At 35.9% G+C, this 20,188-nt stretch overlaps 1 protein-coding gene and 1 non-coding gene across 3 annotated transcripts in view; both read right to left on the bottom strand.

Annotated features, from left to right (window-relative positions):
• LOC115217563 (protein phosphatase 1 regulatory subunit 36-like) overlaps positions 1-16,733 on the bottom strand; it is a 55,762-nt gene extending 39,029 nt beyond the window's left edge. The window contains exons 1-4 of one of the 2 annotated variants that reach the window (XM_036507475.1): positions 16,540-16,733; positions 7,858-7,919; positions 5,282-5,314; positions 1,579-1,653 (exon numbers count right to left, since the gene is read on the bottom strand). In XM_036507475.1, coding sequence (XP_036363368.1) covers positions 1,579-1,653; positions 5,282-5,314; positions 7,858-7,919; positions 16,540-16,548 — 179 coding nt within the window. In that variant the 5' untranslated portion in view covers positions 16,549-16,733. The remainder of the gene's footprint in view (positions 1-1,578; positions 1,654-5,281; positions 5,315-7,857; positions 7,920-16,539) is intronic. The other variant, XM_029787301.2, reaches the window with a different exon arrangement.
• On the bottom strand, positions 7,739-7,811 carry Trnav-uac. Its single transcript has one exon. It is a non-coding gene; the product is annotated as a tRNA-Val (tRNA).
• Positions 16,734-20,188: the final 3,455 nt, after the last annotated feature.

Below are 20,188 nucleotides of genomic sequence, written 5' to 3' on the forward strand. Positions count from 1 at the left end.
GGTCAGGAAACGTTTCTAATTTTTCCTTTCCTCAAACCACATGACACAAGTGAGGTTAGAAGAAGGAGAAAGAGAAACAGTTTATTAAAATGTTCAAACCTGTTTTGAATGGAAATAACAACAATGATATAATAACCAGTTAATGATGTGGATTAAAAAATATCTTTAACACATGAATATAAACAAATCACAGAAGACTCCCACCAACTGAAATAAAAACGATCAAAACCAAGATTGCTCACTCATAAAATCATTACATGTAAACCACAAGCTGAATGGTTAAAATAAAAGCAGGATCTATGCCAGTAATATCAGTACGCCTGGCAAACCATGAAGTTTAAGATGTATGCAGATTAGTCAAAACCGTATTTCAAAAATTCAGCTTGTTAGAGCCTTCTAAGAGATACAAAAAGAAGTCAGTCATTTTACTATAGTTGTCAAGAATTCAACTGTCATTTAAATACATTTCGAAATCTGATGATTACTATGAAAGTGCTAATTGAACTTTATGAACATTACAAAATTTGCTTTTTAATATTTAACACACTTCAACATCGTAAAATTTTTTTTTTAAATACCATAATAAAAAACATGAAAACTGGACCATGTTTTAACTTATTCAACTGATATATATATAGGTATAGGTATATATATATATAATATATATATATATATATATATATATATATATAATATATATATATATATATATATATATATATATATATATATATATATATATATACTAGCAGTATCGCCCGGCGTTGCTCAGGTTTGTAAGGGAAATAACTATAAAGCATTTTTAGAGAGTTATAGCCAAAAAATAGCAAAAAAATGGAAAAAAATGATGGTAAATTTTTTTTGAGAGTAAAAAAAGGTGGAGTTGCGTCCCCTAGACAGTTTGCGGTTTGTGTTTCAGATTCTCGACCCCATGTCGAATTTATCGATTTTTTTCAGAACTGGGGGAACTTTTCAAAATTTCCGCTGCGTTAGTTTTGAATTATGACATTGGGCTATGTGTGTGTCAAGTTTCATCAGAATCGGTTGAAAGCCGTGGTCAGGGTGAGGGTACAAGCAAACAGACACACAGAAACACGCACAGACAAACTGCCGTTTATATATATATATATATATATATATATATATATATATATATATATATATATATATATATCCATATAAAAATTAACAGAATGAGATAAAAACCCAAGGCTGTAGAAAACTTTCACAGCCTTGGGTTTTTTATCTCATTCTGTTAATTTTTATATATATGCATGCTAATATACTACCTACGTTGGACTCATCATTGTATCATCATCGAACCTGGCGCTTAACTAGTCTGTCCATAGCACTTCCTCAGCATTACCTGACACTTTTGGGTCTTCTTGACACCAATACCTTTCATACCCTCGATGTATATATCCATATGTATATGTGTGGTATTCCATTTTATTAATGTATATCGTAAACAAATGAAATTCAACAAAAAGAATCAGTGCAATGTCTGTATGTAGTTTTGAACTCATAACCCTCATGTCCATACCTCTGTACAATGATGTTGGGAATAGAAACACTTACAGATCAGCTAACATTGCCTCAGTTTGGTCTTTTGTTCGCATTATTTTGTCTGCTTTTTCTATAGCATCGAAAATTCTGAAAATATAATGGAGACTATTCTGGGAGGAAATTGAAAGAAGTAAAATAAAAAGCAGAATTTATGTCATGAAAGAAATAAAATAAATGAAGGAAGAATTTATCTTGATAGAGGATATTATATTAAAGCAGTATTTTGATACTGAATTCTTCATAGGAATTAATACAATTTTTCATAGGAATGAGCTGAGATCTTCAAAAGGACTTTTGACCTTTTAATTGCTTGATGAGGAGGCACTAATTTGTAACCATGGAAAAGTTTTTGTAAAGAGAACACTTCAGACTTGCCAGACTGGCAGAAGGCTTTTAAAGAAAATACTCAGAAGAAAACTGATGGCTGAGCCTCAACAGGGTTGTTTAATCAGTCAGAAATAGTAGTCAAACTAGTGATCACATAAGATTTTAAATACTCATTTGAAGAGTACAAATGGCACTACAAAGCTACTTAATTTGCTGGAAATATCAACCTAATTCCTGCAAATGACAACCTAAACTTTTAAAAATAGATTCATTAGATAATATAATCATAAATATACAAAAAGATTAGACGACTACAGCTGAACAGATTTGCATTATAGGTCTGCTCAGTCAGGGCTGACCTGGGGCTAAACAACATTATCAGCAACAACAATATCAACAACAATTACAGTTTCAAAATGTTAGTTTCTTTGTAAAAGATAAATGGTATACAATCTCTTCTTGTTCTGTTGTAATACGTTCTCATTGAGGATGCTTTATAGATATGCTTTATGGACTCTGGACAGATGGAAGATAAAGTTGGCTTCAATAGGATTTGAACTCAAGGAAGTAAAGGATCATAACTAAATACTGTGTGGAATTTTGTCTGTCACTCAACTGATTCTGCCAATCCACCACACTTAATAATAATAGGAGCCTTCCACCCTAAGAGTGACACTGATAAGCTATACTTGTCTAGAAGAAAGGGTGGGGGAGGTTTGATCAGTTGCCAGGATTGTATCAAAGCAGAGGAAAACAGCTTAGGGTGGTATGTAAAAAATGCTGTGGCACCATTGTTGAAATGTGCAAAGAAGGCTGGCATCATTAAAACTGAGAATTGTGTAAACAAAAAGAAGTAAAGAGACCAAAAAAGAAACAGCTTGGAAGGAAAAGAATGTATCACCAGTTTGTAAGAGATACAAACTCCAAGACAGATACAGAAGACCAGTGGCTATGGATGAGGAGGAGTGACCTGAAGATAGAGACAGAAGCACTTATATGCACAGCACAAGAACAAGTGTTAAGGACTAACAATGTAAAGTGCAGAATTGACAACACTACCAACAGCAACAAATGCAGAATTGGTGGGAGGGGTGAAATGGTATGACACATTGTTAGTAAATGCCTGAAATTGGCACAATGTGAATACAATAGATGATATGACAATGCAACAAGAATGATACATTGAGAGCTCTGTAGAAATCACAGCCTATGAAGAGCAAAGACGTAAGTATGAGCAAACCCAGAGGGAGTCACTTAGAATGAAAATTGCAAAATCCTGTGGGATGCAATGATTCAGTGTAATCATATGACCAGACATCATAAACCGTACATTGTCATAGTGAAAAAAAGGAAGAACATGCATGACAATAGACATAGCATGTCCTGGTGACAACAAGATCACAGAGAAAGAAGAACAAAAACTGAACAACTACGATGATTTGAAGTGGTAAATAACAAGGTTGTGATCAATGAGGAGAGTAGACATGGTACCAATAGTAACTGGCACACTTAGAAGTATCAGCATTCAACTAACAACATGGCTCAAAAAGATTGATACTAATGTAAAAGTAGAACACCTACAAAAATCAGAATTGCTTGGAACTGCATGAATTTTTCACAGGGTTCTTGAAGCATGACCAGTTAACAAGTGTCACCTTAGTCTGCTGGCTATGGACAACTGACAATTTCCATCATACACAGCAAAATAAGCTGAGAGTTTTCATCAAATAATAATAATGATGATAATAATTTTGGTACAGGGCCAGTAGTTTTTGAAGGGAGTGGGGAGTCATTTACATTGACCCCAGTACCTGACTGGTACTTATTTTATCAACCCCAAAAGAATGAAAGGCAACGTTGACCTCAGCAGAATTTGAACTCACAATGTAAAGATGAACAAAATGGTGCTAACAGTTCTGCCAGTTCACTGCTTCTTAAATAATAATAATAATATAATAATAATAATAATAATAAGGAAGGCTGGAAAGGGAGACAGAAAGTTTGTTAGTAGCTGCATAAGATCAAGCATTAAGGACTAATTGCATAAAAGCCAAGATAGACAAAAACCAAGTAGATTCCCAATGTAGGCTATGCAAAACAAAACAGGAAAGCATTACTCATATAGTAAGTGAATTCAGTATGCTGGCACAAAAAGGATACAAGAAAAAACATAACAACCTATGGAGAGTAATCTACTGGCAGTTATGTTAAAAGCTAGGATTTGAACATACTGATAAATGGTATGAACATGAACCAAGTAAAGTACTAGAAAGTCATGGGACTTTAACATTCAGAGCAACAAAGTAATAGGAGCTGGAAGGCCTGATTTAGCAGTAGTAGATAAAGAGAATAGGAAGTGTTAGATAATTGACTTTACAGTCCCAAATGATCAAAAATGAAGGGTATAGAAAAATAGAAAAGTACCAGAACCTATCCCAATAGCTATAGGTGCATTGGGAACTATCCCTAAAGATTGGAATAGATGGCAGTGCAGGACCAAGCTTTGGTCACGAACTGGAAGGTCAACCTGAGGAATGAGTAAGTGTCTCCATTGTGCCGCATCTGCAATAGAGTGGATGAAACCATATCACAAATGAATGCCTTAGACTTGCTCAAAACCACTACAAGTTGTGGCGACATGACTAGGTAGCAAAAGTGCTATATTGGAAATTGTGAAAAAAGTTGGGGCTAGAGAGAGGCAAGACGTGGTATGAGCACAAACCGCAGAGAGTGACAGAGTCGGAGACTAGCAAAATCGTCTGGGATTTTCCAATCCAAACAGATCAGGTGCTAAAGCATAACAGGCCGGACCTAGTGGTGGTGGACAAGATGCACCACATATGCTATACAGTTGATGTTGCATGCCCCTTTGATCCATGAATAGTCAAGAAAGAAGGCGTAAAGATAAATAGATACAATCCCCTCAAGTACAAAATAGCCCAGCCATGGAAAATGAAGGTGAAGATAGTGCCAATTATTGTTGGGTCCTTGGAAACAGTATCAGAAAGCATCAAGAGGAATATAAAGGAAATTGGAATAGAGTGTCCAGTAGAACTGTTACAAAAGGTTTGCCTCCTTGGTGGTGGTGGTGGTGGTGGTGATGATGATAATGATGAGGAGGAGGATGATGATGATGACAACAATAATAATGAATGTAAAGATAGAACACCTATAAAAAGCATCATTGCTTCAAACTGTAAGAATACTCTGCAGGGTTCTTGAAGCATGATCAGTAAACAAGTGTCACCTTAGTGTATTTAGCTGTGGACAGCTGACACATCTGGTCAGTTTCCTGCCATCTCACCACCATCTCGACACCCATCGCCCTGTCTGCCATTTATGTTGGGTATTTGTTATAGTTAAGTAAGAGAGTTGTGTGTAGACTTACGCGGATAATGAAATATCAGGAGTTATGTGAAATCTGGAAAGGAAAAACAAAACATTTTTATAATATTATAAAAAGATTAGGTCCATTAACGTCATCACTGTCATCCTCAACAACATCATCATCATACTCATCATCATCATACTCATCAATATCATCATCAACATCATTATCATCCTCATCATCAACATCATCATCATCAACATCATCATCAACATCATCAACATCATCATTATCATCTTCATCATCATTGTCATCACATCATCTTTATGTAACTGACACTACTCTACTATGTGGATAGCTATATTCACAAGTTCTTGAGGTGTCAGTTCATTGTTTGAGCACTTGATTCACCATCCTCTAACTCATCCCACTTCTATTCTGTAGCTGATTACAATCAGTGTTAACAATGCAGTCTACTTAGCAGGTGGGAGGTGCTGTAGTTTAGAAGTAAAACTCCATCATCTACTACTGACCCAGTGACAGGGCTGGCCTTAGGAAGTATGGGGCCCAATTGGGAACAATTTTGGTGGGCCCCAGGTTCCTAGTTAACTTGCACCAAGGTCTATACAATCATAAAAATATAAAAATGCCTATTATGCCAAACCACACAGGTGCCAGACGTAGCCCTTGGCTTGTTAGCCCCTGTCATACCATCTAACACACATATATATAGAATAGACTTTATTGAAATAATAAAATTTTCCCAAAAGTAAACATGTACAAACATATATATATTTCAATATATGTATATATATATATATATATGGCAAATGAAAGACAGAAGATAGAATATACAAGAATTTATTATTATATTATTATTATTATATATATATATATATATATATATATATATATATATATGTATATATATGTATATATATTAATTATATTCATTTTTATGTTTTGGTTTATGTTTTTCACTGTTTGATTTGCATAATAGTGGTTTTATCTCTAATTTAATTTATATTATTTAAATCTCAGAATGAGATTGAAACAGTAATCGCTCGATAATGTAAAGTATAGAAGCCATCTTATCATGGCTAACCACATTGGGGAGGGGGTGTTACTGTAGCTTTATAGCCCCAAGAGATCTTCGTCTCTAGCTGGCTGTGTCCTTGGAGTATTTGCAAAGGGAGGCCATCCCTTCCTCGCAAGCCTATATATATATATATATATATATAAAATACACTTTATTGAAATAAAAAACAATTGCAGCGTGGAAGGTGTTTATAAGCCATTTAAGAAACACACAAAAACTGTTAGATTCACTTCAACATTTAAATTTAATTTGTCAAAATATTTTTGTCAATTTGAGTCCACGACCTGTTCACTGACAAAATTCCATGCTGCACAGAATTTTGCCAGTGAACAGGTCACGGTCTCAAAGCAACGAAAATATTCTGACAAAAATAAATTTAAATGTTGAAGTGAATCTAATAGATTTTGTGTGTTTCTTAAATGTCTTATAAACACCTTCCATGCTGTAATTGTTTTCGTTCCAGCACACGATCTCAGATCAGGTCACTTGTTATGTAAGTACATCTCCGTAATTCTGAAATAAAAAAGTTTCTCCAAAATTAAACATATTTATAGAAACTGACACACACAAACATATGCACACATACATACATACAATTCACCCACACACATACTCTCACAGACACACAAATACTTTACCCAAACATCACCATAAACACTCCCAAACATTCGTATACAAACAGACATATTGACCCTTACACTAAAAATGCAATAAATTTCTTCAAATTCAGTGGCTGACCCAAGCAGTTTTGGATGAATGGATTTATCTTTTGATATCTTGTGTAGAAAGTTTTTTTTTTCTTTTCTTTTTTTTTTTGAAAGACCTTGTAGATTATTTTAAAAGACTTCAGAGAGACCACCTTTATGAAATGCTGCAGTATAGAATGTGTCCTCTTGAGTGCGCCCTCCCCCTTCGTCACAGGGCTCAATTGGGAGCAATTGGTTCAAATGGCTTAATGTCAGCCCTGCCTAGTGGTACCTAAAACACACATACACATACACATCTACTCATTATACTCACAATTCACAACATGGCATCTACCACACTTATACATATATCCAATATCTACCCCTGCTGCACCCACAATTTACCATGCAAAGTTACACCCATCACACAATTGTCAACACAACACAATGTCTACCCCAGAAATAAATACCCAGTTGCCCACTATAGAATACATTTACCCAGATTGCACCCTGTGTTTATACAAAAGTATAAAGAATGATGGCTTATATATCTTGTCCAATTGACTGTGAAGACTATTTCTCATACAGGAACAGCATCACAGGCTTTCGGTAATAACATGGTGATTAAATCGACTCCACTGCATGATTGTTATTCTATGTTTATCGATCAGGAATGATGAATCAAAATTTAAAATAAACATATTGATGGAATGAAAAAAATTTAGCACTCAGAGGTTCTGGCGAGGTTCGAACTCGCGACATTCTGCGTGTAAAGCAGACGTGATAACCACTACACCACAGAACCTCACCAAATGGATTAGTTTATTTATTATATTAATAAAGCAACTTACCTTTTAAATTCCAGATTACAAGTGTCAATGTTTAAATTCCATTTTCCTTGGTTGAGAAGTTTCTGATTATTTTTACACAGAAGAAATGAAAAGAGAAAATATAACGTATTAGAAGAGAGCCTATACTTTTACCTGACAGTAATTAATGATTACTGTATTGTAGGCTGTCATTGATAACCACATATCTTAAATTTAAATAATATTAAATTATGTCCTATTAATGACAAATCAACAACAGACGTTAGTAAAGAAACAACTCGTTATATATTGTTGAGTAAAATAAATGAAGAAAAAGTGAGAGCGAGAAAGAGGGAGAGGAAGAATATGTATGTGTGTGAGAGAGAGAGAAAGAGAAATAGAGTGCGTGTGTGTGTGTGTGTGAGAGAGAGAGAGAGAGAGAGACAGACAGACAGACAGAGAGAAAAGATTTAGCAAAATCATCACATTGCCTTTGGATTCTCTAGATTTTAATCCCTCAGACGATATACCAGAAAACAAACAAACAAGAGTGCCTTTAGTGTACTATTCGACGTGCTAGGAAAAGCAGCCAAATCTCTTTTAAATTACATCCTACCGTCTCAAAGAAAGATGGACATCTAAGATTATTTCTTCTATAAATTACTATGACAATTCTTTGGATAAATGCGTCTACTTTCACTTTCTTAATCTACAGCTTGAATCATTATCTTTGACGGTTGGCAGGTAACCTTTGCCTAAGTGATTGCACGCAAACGCATACGAATATAATTGTTGTTGTTTTATTATTTTTATCATGATATAAAAATAATTTAGAAGACAAAGACAAAATGTACCACCACCAACACTTCCAAAAACAAAAATCCGAAATATAATACAAGCGTAAAAAGTAAACAACACAAAAGAATCGGTTTGTTTTTGTTGTAAATTAGAAATACGAGTATCTTTGCTTTGACAACAGTCCCTAGCTCAAGTTACTTTTTTTTTATATATCGTCCTATATATCTATCTATCTATCTATCTATCTATCTATCTATCTATCTATCTATCTATGTAGGTACGTATGTATATATATCTGTATGCATGCATAAACACACACACACACACACACACACACATACATACATACATACATACATATTTTTGATGAAAACCAGCTCCCTCCTCAGTGGAAGATTTATAAAGATTAAAAACATTTAAGTGACATACATACACGCATACATTCGCATGTATGTATGTCTGCTTCGTTGTTTCTTATTTCCCTAGGAGCTGGGGTTTCCCTATTTTCTCTTTTGAGTGATTTTGTTTTTATTAATGTATTTTCTCAATAATGTTAATGGCAATCTTTCGTTTGTAGTAGCACGTTTCCGTCGATTTCCGTAAAAAACTTTTATTTTTTTACATATGGCCTTGCGGGAACATTTGAAGTAATGAGAGCGAAAGAGACTAAGAGGAAGCGATTTTATGACGGGGGAATTTCTTTTGAAGTTATCAAAGCATTGATGTACATGTGTGTGTGTGTGTGTGTGTTTGATGGGGTGTGGGAGACAGACAGTATGTTGTGTAAGTGAAGTGCTTCTGTTAGTGTGTGTGAAGAGACAGAGAGAGTAATGTGTGAAAGAGAGAGATAACTGAAATTTTTTACTTGGTGTATGTGTAGATACATACATAGATACATACACACACACATACATGCAGACATACATATACACATACACCGAGTAAAAAATTACACTGAATCGGTCATACATACATACACATACACATACATAGATACATACACACATACATACATACATACATTCAGACATACATATACACATACACCGAGTAAAAAATTACACTGAATCGGCCATACATACATACATACACACACACATACATAGATACATACACACATACATTCACACACACATACATAGATACATACACACACACACATACATACATATACACATACACCGAGTAAAAAATTTCAGTTATCTCTCTCTTCCACACATTAGAAATTTTTACTACCAATGGCCTAGCGTGTAGAAAATTAGTCAATAGACTATATATCCTTCATATAAATACAGTGTACATTTAAATACATTAGAGGTATCTTGTGATGGTTACTTCTTAACCTCTTATGTGTTTAAATGTACACTGTATATATATATATATCATCAACATTTAACATCCGTTTTCCATGCTGGTATGAGTTAAACAGCTTGAAAGGAATTGGCAAGGCCAAGGGCCGCACCAGGTTCCATAGTTTGTCTTTGGCTTGGCCTCTATGGCTGGATGCCTTTCCTGACACTACTTTATAATGTACTGGGTGCTTTTTGCACGGTACCATCAACAGAAATTTTTACGTGACACCTTGGTTTTAGACCCTGTGTGTGCACGTATGTAGTGGGTTTATGTCTCCATAACTTAGCGGCTCAGCAAAAGACACCAATAGAATAAGTACCAGCCTTAACAAAAAATAGTACTAAAAATTCTTCAGGGAGTACCCCAGCATGGCTGCTGTCTAATGACTGAAAGAAGTAAAAGATAAAAGATATATATATATATATACACATACATATATATATGAGAGAGTCGTCTAAGAGTCCATAAGTTAGGGAAATACACACACACGTACACACATACACATATATATATACAGGGAAAAGGAGAAAATGGAGAGTTTGAAGATAAGAGTTTATCAGTAACAAATTGATCATTATCCCTTAACAGCTGTTTCAATTATACACGGTGAAATTAATTAAATATTGAATTCATATTTCTGAGCATAATCTCTTCAGAGGGAAAAAATATACCCTTAGATGTTATGTATGTTTGCTTGTAGATTCATCACAGCAGACATGAATCTACAAACAAACACACATAACATCTAAGGGTATATTTTTCCCCACTGAAGAGATTATTTTTTTTTTTTTTTTTTTTTTTTTACTTGTTTCAGTCATTTGACTGCGGCCATGCTGGAGCACCGCCTTTAGAGTGGCGAAAGAGTACAGCAGGGATCACCACCATCTCCTGCCGGAGCCTCGTGGAGCTTTTAGGTGTTTTTCGCTCAATAAACACACACAACGCCCGGTCTGGGAATCGAAACCGCGATCCTCCGACCGCAAGTCCGCTGCCCTAACCACTGGGCCATTGCGCCTCCTTATGCTCAGAAAAATGAATTTAATATTTAATTCATTTCACTAAGTATAACTGAAACAGCTGTAAGGGATAATGATCAATTTGTTGCTAGTAATAAACTCTTATTGATTCAAATCTCCATTTTCTTTTGCATGAATATAAACTACAGTTTATATAGAAACCCCTATTATTTTAAGGAAATCCATTCCCCACAAAATATTAGGTATTGAACCAATATTTCCTTGGATGACACCATCCCTTCATGAGATTAACATAATCTCTAACTAAATTCTATATATATATCTTCTATCTGAAACAAGTAAAAGATAGATATATTTGCGTGTCTGATAAAACACGTAAGTGCTAATACTTGTAGTTTTAATTAGCTTTAAACATAGCAAGGTCTTTAATAGTTAATTACAAGTACTTTTATTAGTTCCTATTTAATAAATTAATGTGTATACTGGTAATTTAATATTATAGCTTGTAGTGGTGATATATTCATGAGTATGTAGTGTTTTTTATTAACTTTTGAATGATGAAATAATGTATTTCACTCATAATTATTATATTATTTGTTAAATTAATTTCAATCTTTTTTGTTTTGGAGAGATTTATATAAAGCTTTAACTTTTATTATAGTAGTAAAATTATGGAAGACTGGTGGGATTATTATTTATATGGACTTAAAGATTGATTGCTATTTAGTTATTGTAGGTTTATATTGAAAACCAATACAATGTACTTTGTTTCATATGTTTCTTTGTTGTAGTTTTATTAAAGTTAGTGTTTAATCCTGCCTATAAATTGATTGATTGAATGAAAGTGGTCGTTAAGCTTTCACTGTTATATTATGCTATGGAAAACGGTAGGGATTATCACTTTTTGTATGACTTAATGGATTAGTCACTTTAGTTATGTATATAGGAGTTTGTTGTAATCTACTTATTGAATTTATTTACCGATACGGTTTTACATAGGGTAAATGTGTTTGGAAGTTGTGGTTTTTTGGGTTTGTTTTTTCCCAAACAACACTTATTTTAATGCTGTTGACACTGCCGAATTGAATGGTACTGCCCAGGTGTCGAAACCAAAATGATATCCATGGGGCAGCTGATGATGGAGGTATGTTGGATTGCTAGTATGGCTGTTTTTGTATATGTGGAATAGTATTATAACACATCCTTTTGATATACATATATATATATATATGCTTCAACACACGAACTCACATAAAGAATCTTGCAGACCAAATCCCAAAACAAAGAAGTATATATATATATATTTATAGAAATTTATCTGTAAATGTAATATGTGACAATTATTCGGTAGCCAAGATAAAACTCTGAGTTTCGGATGCCGAGATGGAAATCCACACCACCATCTCTTCAGTTATCCGGCCATCGAAAAAATGCTATCGTTTTTCCGGAAAACGCCATCGTTTTTCCGATGGCCGGGTAACTGAAGAGATGGTGGTGTGGATTTCCATCTCGGCATCCGAAACTCAGAGTTTTATCTTGGCTACCGAATAATTGTCACATATTACATTTACAGATAAATTCCTCTATTTACATAATATTGATGTCTCTTTCTTTCTTTTGTTATCTTACCGTTTTTACCAATATATATATATATAATATATATATATATATATAATATATATATATATATATATATATATTGTAGTGTCTCGGGAGAGTCATTCTGTTTTAATGCCTTATTAATTAATAGACTCACTGGATCAATATCTAGTAATTTAAATATTTAATTTTTTTTCTAAAATTTTTGTTACTTCTTGCAACCTCTTCAATAGTTGTTAGTGGCTCAGCAAAAGACACCGATAAAATAAGTACCAGGCTTAACAAAAAATAAGTACTTTTATCTTTTGTTTCAGTCATTAGACAGTGGCCATGCTGGGGCGCCACCTTGAAGAATGTTTAGTCCAATGATCGACCCCAGTGTATGAGTGTGTGTGTGAGTGAGTGTGTGCGTGTGTGTGTGTATTATCTAGGCATGGTAAAATCGAAGCTTTGTCCTCTTGAAGCACATCTGCTTATTCCAGTATTACAATCCAATGTGCCTAAATTGCATAACTTTCTCTTCTCCTTTCTTTGATTTGTTCTCTTTCTTCCCCTCAACTATCCTTACGACTCTTGATTACACACTAAATATAAATGATATATATATATATATATATATATATAGGAAAATGCACACAGTTTATATAATTTTATATATTTTAATACATTTTAAATGAAAGAGTATTGTGTTTGTTGACCGGTTTCGCTTTCGCTAATTGTGACATTGAAATTATTGTAATTTCGTATTTTCTTAAGAAGATTTTAGTGCATATTCTTGTATGGGAGTTTGTGAATGAATCACCAAGTTGAAAGATCTAAGGAGAGATAACTGGTGATTATTATTAATTGAGAACAGAGGAGGTATATTTAAAGGTTCTTGTGTAGAAATTGTTTCTTTGCACTGGTATATGGGGATAACTGCGAAATTTGGTTGGATATTACCTGTACATCTCTCTATATGCTCACTCAAATGTATCTGTCTATACTTTGGGAAATGGATCTGTTCCTTATGTATTGTGGTTCTCTGCCTAAGTACCATACTTGTCTGTTCTATATAGTTATGTCCACAACCTGAACAAGTTATAGCATAAATTATATTATTTTCCAGTTCTCTCTTATACAATTGTTAAATGGATATCCATATTTTTGCAGTGACACTCCATATATGGTGAATTCAAAATATCCTATTATTAGGCTCACAAGAACAGGGGCTGTATTCGTTCACATTTTTGTCAGTAGTAGGTGTCATCAAATAGGAAATAATTGTTCTGAAGTATAAATTTTAAAGTTTCGATAATAAAACCCTGGTTTATGCGTTCCGGAAGTTCTATGGGATACTTTTCCAGCCAGAATTTTATTGCTTCTATTCAATAGTCATGTGGGATATTGGTGTAAAGATTAATAACATCGAAGGAAACCAATAATGTCTCTTCATTAGTTGTTTTTGGTAGGTGCTCAAGCATATCTAGATCATCTCTAATGAAACTTTTGATGTATTTCAGCAATGGTTTCAATAGGATGTCTAGAAAATTGCTTAGGTGGTGGGTTTCACAGCTATAATAGGTCTTAACTTTAAGTTTTCTGGTGCTAGGATATTTATGTATTTGCCTGGTGATTGTTTGTAGGCTTCATTAATTATTTTGCTCTTGTGTATTTTAGGTAAGCCGTAAAAAAATACTAGGTTTACATTTAAAGTTTGTGATATAATCTATTTCTTTTTCTGTCAGGCCTTTTCCATGTAGATGAATTAAGGATGCAAGATATTTCATTGCTTTTTGTTGTTTATAGTGATCATTTCAAAAATGCTACAGGACTTTTTTTACAACCTTTTGTGTGTGTGTGTGCATGTGAGTGTGTGTGTGTGCGTGTGCACACACATGCACATGCAAGAAGCATAAAAAGAAAAAGTCCAAAGGAAGTTCATAGTCAAATTAAATAAGTAGAAATATACTGAGGCTGAAATTGTAGCCGTGATGCCAGTGCCAGTGGCATGTAAGCGAACCATCCGAATGTGGCCATTGCCAGAGCCGCCCCGACGGGCCTCTGTGCCGGTGGCATGTAAAAAGCACCATCCGATCGTGGCTGTTGCCAGCCTCTCTTGGCCCCTGTGCCGGTGGCACGTAAAAAGCACCATCTGATCGTGGCCGTTTGCCAGCCTCGTCTGGCACCTGTGCCGGTGGCACGTAAAAGGCATCCACTACACTCATGGAGTGTTTGGCGTTAGGAAGGGCATCCAGCCGTAGAAACATTGCCAGATCAGACTGGGCCTGGTGCAGCCTTCTGGCTTCCCAGACCCCAGTTGAACTGTCCAACCCATGCTAGTATGGAAAGCGGACGCTAAATGATGAGGAGGAGGAGGATGATGATGATACTAATTCCGGTTGATGTGGTTCTTGTTTTCGTCGTTGTTGTCGTCATCATCATTTGTTCTGGTTGTCGTTTCAATATGTGCTCCAAATACCTTTCAACCTTGAGTATCACTACAATGTTCTCTTTGATGAAACTTATAACAAAAGGCGCTCTGGCCACAACTGTCTTGTCTGTTTTATTTTCTAGACAATTTTATCCAATAATTCAGACTGCCTCATGATCCCAGTAAACCAGACGAAATAGAAAGGGCCCTGACCCAGAGGATAAGGACAATTATAGAGCAAAGATATAATGTTTCGGACAGAGTGCTTCGTCGAATTCTTGAGGGAAGTCCAAGAGAAACTGGGAAGAGTGATAAGGAGATAAAAAAGCAGAAGAGAGCTATAACATTTATTGCAAGTATACAGATAAGAAATTTGGTTTGTTCAATTTTATTTTGAAGCAATAAATAGTTTCTTTTGGAAATTCATATTCATTTCATTTTTTTAAGTGTCCAGATATTCGACAAAAGTTAAATTGTAATTATTATATGTATGCCATATTAGCCACGCTGGCAAAATAAATTTCCAGAGTTACTTGTCATATGATGGGTAACACTCTAGTTCATACATAATTCATGATGTAAATATGTTATCTTTATATTAATATGATTCTCTGTGTATTTAGTTGTCTATCTGTCTACCTACCTGACTCTCGCACTCTTCTCTCTCTCTTTCTTTCTTTTTTTGTCTGTCTATCTATTTATCTATCCTGACCTGCTGACAGATAGAGGCAAACACAGATAGTTGTTTTTTAACCTCTATGCCAAACTCAGCTGAGCAGACGTTAAGAAAGCCATTCAAGCCTCTACAACACTGTCAATCTCATCCAGAGCGACATTATTCAATGTGCCTGTTCCTTTTCAAGATGGTTGGGTATAATTTGAGGGAGGTTTCAGCTATTTCTAGCAGTTCGAGAGAAAAGCCTAGAGACCCCAACACGACATATATTTATACACACGCACGTATACACATGTACAAATGCATACATACATACACACACACACATACATACATACATACATACATACATACATACATACATACATACACATACATACATACATACATAAATGCATGCTCAGTCATACACCCACAATAATACGTACACATATACATCATGAAAGCATTTGGGCGGCTTTTCTCACGTGACATTTTTTAAATTCTAATTCTTCACGCGATGATGATGATGATGATGATGACATGCAGGTGACAGATAAACCCCTTCTCTCCCATTTGCACACATAGATCTTCGTTAATTTTCAACAAACTCATAAATTATTGAGTGAAGAATTTAATTTTAACCCTTTAGCATTCAGATTACTCTGTCAAATATTTTAATGCTTATTTATTCTCGTTCTTTTGAATTAATCATGCATTATCTCATAACTTCGAGATTTCAATGATGTGATACTTTATTTTTAGAATGACATTGTAAGATAGGTATGAGGGGGCATTTGGCCAATTTGAACGTAGAACAGATAGAATATTTGGGCCTTATTTGGCCTGTTTAAAGGCTTAAAAGGATCAAGGAAAGTGGTGGTGATGTTGATGATGACGATGATACAATAAAATCTTTTTCTACATACCGAATCCATGAGGCAATAGGAAGTTCCACGAAAAATTTTATCTCTGCAAATAAATGACAGTGTTTAAGCCGTTGTCATGGCGACCGTATATCAAACAGATCGTTCCGGTTCACGGCATTGTTGATCAACACACGTGTACTTAACACACATGTAATTAACATGTTAATTAATAAACACAGCAGAAACGATGTTAACATGTTCAGCGCTTTACTGTTAATAATAATTTCTTCGGTGTTATAAAATAAATAAAGTCCCAGACAACTACTGACTGAGATCGATAGAATATATTGTTCTTTGTTGTGCCTATTGTAATTGATAATTTTTGTGGGTGTATGTGTGTAAGTCTTCACGCGCGCACGCGCGCACACATAGATAGATAGATAGATAGATAGATTGATTGACTGCTTGTTAGATGTGTATGTATGTTTGTATTCATGCATATATGTATACAACCTGTTAATGGCTGGCAAGCCGAAATTTTTTAAAATATATAATTTCACATGAAAGCAAACATTAATACGTACGAACAAGAATAATACATGTGAGTCTCTATAAATGAGCATGTGTGCGTGCGTGTGCATGTACGTATATGCATGCGCGCGCGTGCGTGTGTGTTGTCAGTATATGTGTATTTTTGTACCTAAATGAAATTTTAATTTTTCTTGAGGCATGGGGGTGTGGTTAAGAAACTCACTTTGCAAACATGCGGTTTCGGATTCAGTCCCACTGTACATCACTGTGGGGAAGGGCCTTTTACTATTAGCCCGACCTATTAATACCCTGTGAGTGAATTTGGTAGGCGGAAAGTGTGTAGAAGCCCTTCATAAATATATGTGTATGTCTGTATTTGTGTTTATCCTCCCCACTGCTGCTTGACAACCAGTGTTGATTTGTAACTTAGCACTTCGGTAAAAGAGACTGATAGAATAATAATCATCAGCATCATTATCGTTTAACGTCCACTTTCCATGCAGGCATGGGTTGAAGAGTTTGACTGAGGACTAGTGAGGTAGAAGCTGCACCAGGCTCAATCTGATCTGACAAAGTTTCTACAGCTGGATGCCCTTCTTAACGCCAACCACTCTGAGAGTGTAGTGGGTGCTTTTACGTGACACTGGCACGGGGACCAGTCCAGCGGCACTGGCAATGACCACACTCAAATGTTGTTTTTCACATGCCACTGCACATGTGCCGGGATGTCAACGCTGGCAACAATCATGCTCAAATGGTGCTTTCACATGCCACTGGCACGGGAGTCAATCCTTGGCCCTGGCAATGATCACACTCAGATGTGCTTTTAATGTTCCACTGTACGAGTGCCAATCAGGCGGTACTGTTATCAGCCACGTCAGTGATTTTGATTTGTTTTCACTTGCCTCAATAGGTCTTCGCAAGCAAAGTTCAATGTCCAATGAATGAGGGGTACTCATAAGTGGGCCGGTTACACCCCTCGTTCAGATGTGCTTTTAACATTCCACTAGCACAAATGTCAATCAGGCGATACTGTCATTGGCCATGTCAGCAATTTTGATTTTCATTTCACTTGCCTCCATAGGTCCTCGCAAGCAAAGTTTATTGTCCAATGAATGAAGAGTATTCATAAATGGGCTGGTTGCACCCACTGACATAAGCCATGGGCCATGGTCTCACTTGGCTTGTTGGGTCTTCTCAGCACAGCATATCTCCAAAGGTCGGTCACTAGTCATTGCCTCAGTAAAGCCCAATGTTCAAAGTCCGTGCTTCACCACCTCATCCCAGGTCTTCATGGGTCTATCTCTTCCACAAGTTCCTTCAACTGCTAGTATGTTACACTTTTTCACACAGCTGTCCTCATTTATTCGCAACACATGACCATACCAGTGCAGTGTTCTCTCTTGCACACCACATCTGATGCTTCTTAAATCCAACTAAGTACTTACAAAATGAGTACTAATCTGACTTGTACGAGTAAACCCTTCAACGCAGTGCCCCAACATTGCTGCAGCCCAATAACTGAAACAAGTAAGAGGTTAAAGATAAAAGATAAATCGTTTACATGTATTTTTCTTGTAAACCTAAAATGTTAACCATTTTAGCCAACTTTTATTGCGACCAGATTCAGCTGTTTTTCACCAAATCCTTTGCATGACTGGGATGGTGAGGGTGGGCCTGATTAAGAAGTTCACTTTGCAACTACATAGTTTCAGTTTTGATCTTACATTGCTTCATCTTGTGTAAACATTTACTATAATCTTGGGTGGCCAGTGCTTTGTAAGAGAAATTAAGTAAAAGGGAAGTGTTCAAAAGCCACTATACGCCAGGACAGAACTTAGGGGAGAGGAAGAGAGCCCATCGCACCATGGTACATCAATGGTGTTTTTAAAGCCAAAGTTCTTTACAATTTCAGCTGCAATGGAGACCTCTGGTATTCTTGGCTTCTGGACCATATCCCTGCTCACTACTACCGGGGCAGAGATGGCTATCCACAAATGTGAGCCCTGTGAATCAGAGTGGCTGTTCCAGCGCATCTCCTTCGCCAATCTTCTGGGGCAACACCTTTTCCATTTTGTCTGTTGGGACCATAAGGCAGCCTGAATTACAAGAAATTGAGAGAATTTAAGAATATTGTAGCTTACTACACCAAAAGACTAAACTGGTCAACATATGAATAGCTGAGCCTATTATAACATTTGATAGCATAAAAGACACACAGGCTTCTTAAACACACCCCAGTTTCAGCAAAGCATATTTAGGAAAAATGTTTTATTGCATTAAAGCATGTAATATAGGCCCAATTTTGCATATTGGACCTGGTGGGGATTTTTTGAGACATTTTTTTGAAAAACTAGTACATCATATATGTCATCAAATTCAGTAATTCCTATTGTAGCACTCACACTCATTATTTGGAGTAATAACAACATAAATTTAAGAAGTATATCTTAAAAAGAAAAATGGGGTTGCTTTGCTTAATCATGTCAGATTGCTCTTGAATGCTACTGGTAACATGTAACCCAATACAACCTGTTGCATGGTCAGGTCATCAGCGACTAAACTGGCAACTCTATCAAGCTTGCTTGGTGAGGAAGGTGCTTGTTGGGCACCTTGTGGGATGAAAATTAAGACCCATCAAAGGGATAAAGGACTACTGTATAGTTAACAGCCAATTCAACAAGTACCTTGTCATGGTGAAGTGCCTGTATGCTCCATTTTCCCAAAGAGCTACACTGGAGGGAGAGGTCTTCAGGCAGATTTTACCAAGCCAGACAGGTCGAAGGGTAGGAGACAGACAAAACCTTAATGACAATAAATCGAAGCGTCAGCAGCAGAGGATGGATTTAGTTATTGGCAGGACCTAACAGATCAGATTCCTGGCTTTGAACTAGCAGGATGTTATGCAGAGGATCTTGAATACAAAACAATGGATGAGACCCTAATATTCCTAGTTAGATGGAAACCTTGGGACCACATGGAGCAGTGCCCTGTGACTCCTATAGTATGCACAAAGGAAACCCCTAAAAGGGACATCCTATGGGACGATCTAAGTGAGATGAGATGGGATGCTTAATCATACAGAGGTCTTAATCAGAGTCTGAGATGTATGGAGTGCAATTCTTCATAGCAGCCTGTACGCCACCTTTTATAGGCACAGGCATGGCTGTGTGGTAAG

This window comes from Octopus sinensis, linkage group LG11 (assembly GCF_006345805.1).
Source record: "Octopus sinensis linkage group LG11, ASM634580v1, whole genome shotgun sequence".
Taxonomy (NCBI): Eukaryota; Metazoa; Mollusca; class Cephalopoda; order Octopoda; family Octopodidae; genus Octopus; species Octopus sinensis.